This window comes from Nicotiana tabacum, chromosome 16 (assembly GCF_000715075.1).
Source record: "Nicotiana tabacum cultivar K326 chromosome 16, ASM71507v2, whole genome shotgun sequence".
Taxonomy (NCBI): domain Eukaryota; kingdom Viridiplantae; phylum Streptophyta; class Magnoliopsida; order Solanales; family Solanaceae; genus Nicotiana; species Nicotiana tabacum.
The window spans coordinates 23,336,183-23,344,572 of NC_134095.1; the positions used below are offsets into that span (position 1 = coordinate 23,336,183).

An 8,390-nucleotide genomic window follows, 5' to 3' on the forward strand; every position below is an offset into this window, starting at 1 on the left:
AACTTCATCAAGATCTATTTCTCCATTATAATTTCCTTCTAAAAGAAATTCCCTTTCCAAAAAGGTTGCTCATCTGGCCACAAACACTTTATGGTTAGAAGGGTGATAGAAATAATATCTCATTATTTCCTTGGGATACCCAATGAACTGATACTTATCAGATCTTGAGTCAAGTTTATCAAACTATAGTCTCTTAACATAAGCCGGACAACCCCAAAACTTTAATATGTTTAAGGTTAGGCTTACATCCTTTCCATATCTTATATGGTGTTGTAGAGACTGACTTAGTGGGAACTTTATTAAGTAAGTATATCTCCATAAATTTATTGGAAGATCAGTGAACTCCATCATAGATCTCACCATATCTAATAAGGTTCGATTTCTCCTTTCAGACACACCATTGTATTGTGGTATTCCTGGAGGTGTCCACTATGAGAGAATCCCATTCTCTTTGAGATATCTGGTAAAATCTTCACTAAGATATTTTTCACCTCTATCAGACCTTAGTACTTTGATACTTTTACCCGTATGCTTCTTAACTTCACTACGGAACCTTTTGAACATTTCAAAAGATTCAGACATGTGTTTTATAAGATACACAAATTCATATCTTGACATATCATCAGCGAAGTTTATGAAGTAAGAATATTCACCTCTAGCTTGAATTTTCATGGGCCTACAAACATCTGTATGAATTAGTCCCAATAATTCAGAAGCTCTTTCTCCACTTCCAGTAAATGAAGATTTGGTCATTTTTCCTTTGAGACAAGATTCACAAGTTGGATATGATTCAAAATCATACTTGTCAAGGTACCCTTCCCTGTACAACTTGTTAATTCTTTTCTCTCTAATATGACCAAGCCTATAATGCCAAAGGTATGTATGATTTACATGATCATCTCTTTTCCTCTTAAGACTTGAAACATGCATAATCGAATTAGCATTCACATTAGGCAAGACATAAACATCATATTGGAGATAGTCATTCACATATAAATTATCACCATAATTAATAGAGCAAATACCATAGCCTATAATAATGAAAAAATCATGTTTGTCTAACATAGAAGCTGAAATTATGTTCGAAACAAATTTAGGAACGTAATAACAATCATCCAACATAAGTATTTTGCCCGTAGGCATTATTAAAGAAATTGATCCTATAGCTATGGCCGCAACTTTTGCATCATTTCCAACTTGTAGATTAACTTCTCCTTTCTTCAATCTTCTACTTATCTGGAACCCCTACAACATATTGTAGATGTTATAACCACTGCCAGTATCTAATATCCACAATGAAAAATTAGTAGTAGTTAAAGAAATCGTGAAAACATTTTTCATTAAAGTCTTACCTTGTTTCTTGTCCTTTAAAGTTGCAAGATACTCCTTGCAGTTTCTCTTCTAATGTCCTATTTTTTTACAATGGAAACACACAACATCGGATTGCTCAGCTTTGCCTTCTTTGCCTTTGGGTTTGCTCACACCACCCTTGGGCGCAGTAGGTCTTTTCTTGGGTTTACTTTTACCCTTACCCTTCTTCTTAGAAGAGTTTCCATCCAACATGACAATTCCTTTCTTCTTCTCAGATGCAAGTTGATTCTCATAATCAATCAACATGTTAAGCATCTCATGAAGATCACAATCCATTTTATTCATATTGAAATTAATAACAAATTGTGAAAAGGATTCAGATAGTGACTGCAAGATCAAATCTTGAGAAAGCTCTTTATCCAGTTTGCACCCCAACTTCTCCAGTTCTTCAATAAGATCAGTCATATGATTGACATAGAGTCCAACTGGAGAGTTTCCAATTAATTTGGATCCAAATAAATCCTTAGATAGCTGGTATCTAGATGTCCTGCTTTGTGTACCAAACATCTTCTTAAGATGTTCAATGATTGCAGTTAGATCCATATCCTGATGTTTCCTCTGTAATTCAGAACTCATAGAAGCGAGATATGATGCATTTGGTAGTAAGACATTCTTCCAAGTATTTCTGATAAATCTTGGTAGCATCATCCTCATCCTCATCTGGGACTTCCTTGGCAGGCTTATCGATCACATCAATAAGTTTTTCATGCATGAGAACAATTCTCAAATTTCTGTACTAATCATCAAAGTTTGGTCCTACCAACTTGTTGGTCTCAAGTATTCCACGCAATGATATAGCAGACATATTGAGAAATCTAAAATTAGAAAAGAAAAGATAATAATATAAGAACATATTTACACATATCATAAAGACATGGACTTTTATCTAAATGATATTTCCACTAATTATTTTAAACTATTTACCCTAATTATAGTTTACGAAATCTTTATTTATGTTAGTGGAGTAAAGGAATACTTTAACAATATGTATGAGCCCCTTGGAAGTCAAGTCGTTTCTCACATATATTTTAAAGGTAGGTACTCTTACCAATTGTATCCTCATACAATTTTCTTAAATAACTCTATGTCAAATAGTCCCCTGATAGTCTGGTCGATCATATTGGCATAGTTGAGTTCAACCATTAGGAAAGCAAAAAACTTATTAAATTTTATACTCCCCGGGTGGTCCAGGTGTCTAGTGTAAAATTGAATAATTCTTTCAATCCATACATCTAATGCAATAAATAATTTTAACATATTCTCGAACTATAAGTCTCCTGGTAGTCAGGCCGCTCCTTATAAACAAGAAATAAGTAAAATTATTTACTTTGATGGATAGCTCTATAATAAATATCTTATATTTTATTATTTAAGAACCCAAATTTTAGTAAGAAGGAATTATTACTAAAACAACTTTTAATAACATGAAGATCAAATCTTTATAGCATGTGAATTTAGTTCAAGTTGTCTACATGCTTAGTTCTAAATTGATTTACATCACATGTAATAAATAATTCAAAATTATGTAATGAACAAGCACGTGACATAAAAATAAAATTCAACATTCTTCTAATATGTTTAATCTATATAAAACATATATCACAAAAAGTAATTCATGCCAGAATATCATTATTAATTAACATCTCATGAACTAATAACAATTAAAATTAACAATAGAATCATGTAACCTATTATAGATTCTCGTCGTATCTAATACAAAATTTCAAATTCAAGTTATGAACTATCTCAATAGTCATATGAATACATATTTTATTCATAATAAAATAATATCAACATTCAAACGATTTGACTATTGCACAAGACACATGTATTATGGTTTTGAACTCTTCAAATATAATATTAAAATATTTCGTAAATAAATTTTAAACACAATAAATCACGGCTCTGATACCACTGCAGTATTGCGTATAGGTGTTCGTAACACGCATAGGAAGACAATAACAATCCTAGATAGATCTTTTCGTATTTTAAATTTATTTACATGTCAAAGATCGGATCTAAGACGTACCTAGTGAAGAGAATCTAGTTTCACAATTTTTTCGATAGTGCGAAGACTCTATGCGTATCCACACCGAGACCGATCCTTATTATCAACTCTTTGATCAACGAAACCCGCGAACAAATTGAATGAACTATTGTGCTAAAGTATTTCTCACAAACTTTAGCCCATACGTGAAAGACCAAGAAACTAAATTTTCTTGTCAAGAGTATTTCTTGACTCTTTCAATATCTCTGCGTGCGGCAAAGCCTATTATACGTTTTATATGTTGTAGGTCTAGGTGTATCACATAAACCTTATATATATATATATATATATATATATATATATATATATATATATATATATATATATATATATATATATATATGTGTGTGTGTGTGTGTGTGTGTGTGTGTGTGTGTATATGTGTACTACCTTAGTAATCCATTTTCCAATATAATGAGGAAAAGTCAGAGGCGGTGACTTTGTGCAAGTCTAATGCCAAACGCAATTTTCAATTGAAATTGGAATCCCATGACAAATGGGTATCATGTTTGCCGACAAGTCCTTCTAGACTCTTACACTACTTAATCCAATTCAAAATTAGATTACAAGCATAATTAATATTATATATATAACTTTTGTGCAATATTAATTATATTATATATATCACATATATATTTCAGTCAAAAGATATATTTTAATTTTCTATTCCAAATAGAAAAGTTTAATTTGTTCACAATAATAGTTATATCCTCTGTGCTAGCAAAGAATATAATAATATTTTATTTGAACTAATAAATAAATTTATTTGACTAATTAAATTCTTTAATTTAATTATCAAATAATAAAGTAATTAATCCTTTAGCAAAAATCAGAACACTCGTTAGTGTGCTACCCCATAGGTTCAATACTAAGCCGGTAATAAATTGATCATATCAATATACTAATCAAAGGTGGCGTCTAGCAATACTCCTTAACAACCGGATAGCATGAAGTATATAGTTTACTCTCAAGAACTTGTAAAAGAATAATGTAGTAATTCCTTCTGTCCTTATAGCTCTAGGTCACCCTAGGATATGGTTTAACTGTCAAATCCTAATAGGCGACTAACTATGTGTTCATGTCAAATATAATCGACCATTGAATGACCTGAGAAACTCTTTTCTTCTTTCATTCATTTGCCCTGGCCAAGGTCTTAGTTTGGTTGTTTATATTTCATGACATCATGGAGCTTAAACTCATTACCAAGAGTTGACAGATTTCATCTTGATCAATCACTAATTCTACAAGTATTTAATCGTACCCAATATCCTTTCAACTATCGCTCTAGGGCCATAGGTGTCTGGTATCAAAACACAATAAATAACTTTTCAATTACTATAACGATCTCAGGTCAAAGGAAATTTTATATCACATTTTTCAAGAGATATCTTATTGACGGTTTATGGTAATTCTAACCATTAGGAATTATCCAATGAGTCTGTTCAACGATCATATCTCTATATACATCATCTATCTATGTGATTTAGTTAATGAGATCAACTAATCTTTATCCCATAAAGATGATCATATAAATATTGATCTAACCGGATTACTAATGTCCAAATTAATAATCCTACGATCAAGAACAAAATTTAGATTAAGTTGTAAGAGACTTTACTCTCATTATCATGATCTCCATCACGATGACAAGTCTCAAAATTTAATCAAGTACCTTATTAAATTAATTAAGCAATTAATAATAACTATGATAAAAGAATATCAAATGCCATATATTTTTATATCAAATAACGTTCACAAAGATATGTTCAAATCATCAAATATGAGAATGGATCTAGGGCATATCTACTTTATCCCCAACAAAATAGTCAATGAGAATTGCATATTTGAAGATGTGGAGGGGAGGGGTATAGGTTGAATACTTGAGACGGTGAGTATCGATGTAGGGGTTTTGTTCTAAAAAGGAATATTTTAAGGATGAAATAGTAAAAATTTGAGTCAAATTTAAAGTGCTTATAAGCTAAAAATTCATAAGCTTGGAGTGACCAGCTTATGGCTTTTGACTTATAAGCACTTAGTTTATAAGCACTTTTAACTTTACCAAACGCATAAATAAACCAAAAAGTGCTTATAAACTAGTTTGACCGGCTTATAAGCTTAGCCAAACACTGTTCTATTCAATATATGAAAGCAGTACACTTTCCCTTTGCAAAAAGCTGTTGAAATATCAATAAATTTCAATTTTAATTGAAATATGCTTAAAGAATAAAAGCCAAACTTGAATCATAATACTGATGCTGAGTTGTTTTTTTCTTCTTCTTATTAACCATGTAAATACTTCAAATTTTCCTATCTTTTCTGTTTTTTATTTTTATTTTCTAAGACAGTTATTTAGACAAAGAAAACAGGTGGCTCACGATCCCCTAGTAGGGGAGTGAAATGCGAGAATAAAGAGTTTTGGTATGAGCGTGTGACCTATTCGACTGCTTTTTCACAACTCCTAAAACACTTGCAAACAAATCATAACCAAGTGTGTACTTAAATCCCTTTCACAATAACAAATCTAGGTTGACTTCAACATACAAAATCCCCTATTAATCCCTTCTACAATTCCAACATCTAACTTTTCCCCCAAAACCCCTCTAACCAGTAGGGTCCCTTAGGGTTTCTTGTTTTTGCTGTACAAATTACAAAGGAAGGATTTTTAGGTTTTTTTTTACACTACATTGCATCTTGGGTATGGAGGATTTGGACAAAAACAAGCTATTTTGTGGTGGGATTCCAAGGGAAACCACTGAGCAGATGCTTAAGGAGCATTTTTCTAAGTATGGAACTGTGGTTAGCTCTGTTATTGCTAAAGACCGTGAAACTGGTAGACCTAGAGGCTTTGCTTTTGTTTCCTTTTCTGATTCATCTGCAGTTGATAAAGCACTCCAAGATACCCATGAAATTCTTGGAAGAATGGTTTGTCTTCTAACCCCTCGTTGTTAATTTTGTTTCTCGGTCAAGTTTATGTTTTTACTTGTTTAATTCTTGTTTTTTAGGACCCCCTTTTCTTTGCTTGTTCAATTGGATTTTCTAAAATAAATTCTTTCCGTTAATATTTGAGAAAAAAGTCATTTTTTTTTTTCATTTTTAGAACGTAGTAACGCGTAGTAAAGCCATGCGGACCTGGAGCCCAAAGCGGACAATGTCACTACTGGGTTGGGCTGCTATACTTGTCATGTTGAGATAAAAATGTAAAGATGGAAGTTGTTGCTCTGTTTTGTGGCTATCTTTGTTGCTGATACATATATGTATGTTCTGTTATACAAAAGGTGAAGTCTTTTTTATGGTGTATCAACTTCAATTGGCTACCTAAGGCTAGATGTTTGGTTAACCTTTTTAGTTGGGCTAACCTCTCTCATGTAAATAACTCTGATGTATTTTTGGACTTTTTCCGCTCTCTAGTTTTGAACACTTCAATTGTAAATGAGCTGAGAAACTTTGTTTTGTAATCTTTTTGCATCTTCTTGATGCCTTTGTGATATCCTGCTTACTCGTCAAAAAGGTGAAGTCTTTTTTTTGCTTATTGATCTGTGGTATATTATGTCATTTATAGGTAGAGGTGAAAAAAGCCATACCCAGAAGTGAACAACACCAACAACAGAGTCAACAACAACAACAACAAAATAGTAGGGGGTTGAATTGGAATAGTAGAACTAATGGTAGAAGCAATGATCAGTTTAGGACCAAGAAGATCTTTGTAGGGGGTTTATCAGCTAACTTAACTAAGGAAGACTTCAAGAGTTACTTTGAAAGATTTGGTAGGATTACAGATGTTGTTGTGATGCATGACAATGTTACCCATCGACCAAGGGGATTTGGTTTTATTACCTTTGATTCAGAGGATGCAGTTGAGGAGGTTATGCAGAAGAATTTCCATGAGTTAAGTGGCAAGCTTGTGGAGGTGAAAAGGGCTATACCAAAAGATGAAAATAGCAATAGTAGTAATGGTTATCATGCTAGAGTAGGTAACGGAAGTGGTTCTAACTATAACGCTTACCAACAAGGGATGTATCCTTCTTACAGTCCTAGATATGTATATTGTTGTGGGCCTGTCTCAGGTTATGGGAATGTTGCGGGATATCCTTATGGAGTTGGAACTTTTGGAGGTAATTACCCTGCTGGAGCATACCCTGGAATTGGTTATGGTATCACTTCTTTGGTGCCGCCTAGGGGTCCTTGGAATAACCCCACGATGACCGGTCTGAGGGGAAATAGTCCATTGCCTTATGGCAGTACCGGAGCAATCTATCCCACCTACATAAATGGTGGCATCGGAGTGATGGGTGTGGCTACTAATGGATATGGAGGGATTTTGGGTGCTGCGGTAAATGAGAAATCCGGTCAAGTTAGTGTTAGAGATGCTCAAGGGGTGTCTGATTAGGTACCTATACTAATTAGATGGGGAACTGTAGATATCAATTCTTTTATTCTGCTGGAAGCTTCAGTGCTGCTGCTACCAAACAGAGTGAAAAGGTAATGAGGAGCGACTTAAGCCTTATTATGCTGGTCATTCTAACCGACTGCTTGACTGAATGTGGATATGATGACAAGTTAGAGATTCTCATGCTGACCAATTGAGGCTGTCTTCTGTCTTTTATTCTCTTTTACTTTTATGACTGTTGCGTGTGATGTACCTTTTCTTTTTTAAACTCATTTGCGTAGATTCAGACAGCTGTATTATATTCTTTTAAAGTTTTATTTCGCATGTGTGTTGCCTCTGTTGTCCATCTGAGTGTGATTGCTTCCATTTTTATGGGTTTCATTTTTTGGTCATAGTTGTGAAGTCATGTTGTTTGTACACGTATTTACGATGGCCCTTCCTTCTGTCTGATTATGCCTCCCTCTCCTTTCTTCTTGTTTTGCCACCTTCTTTTCGATTCCCTTTTATTCTTGCCTTATATTTTGTATTTCGTGGTGTCTAAAGTTGTTACTAGCTTAGGAAAAATCATAGTACAGGTATATTGGC

The 8,390-nt window shown here is 33.3% G+C and overlaps 1 protein-coding gene across 1 annotated transcript; it reads left to right on the top strand.

Annotated features, from left to right (window-relative positions):
- The first annotated feature begins 5,802 nt into the window (after window positions 1–5,802).
- On the top strand, window positions 5,803–8,142 carry LOC107803798 (RNA-binding protein 1). The gene is made up of 2 exons (XM_075232642.1): window positions 5,803–6,340; window positions 6,978–8,142. The coding sequence occupies exons 1-2, from the start codon at window positions 6,116–6,118 to the stop codon at window positions 7,803–7,805; spliced, it is 1,053 nt and encodes a 350-aa protein (XP_075088743.1). The 5' UTR covers window positions 5,803–6,115; the 3' UTR covers window positions 7,806–8,142.
- The last annotated feature ends 248 nt before the right edge of the window (window positions 8,143–8,390 follow it).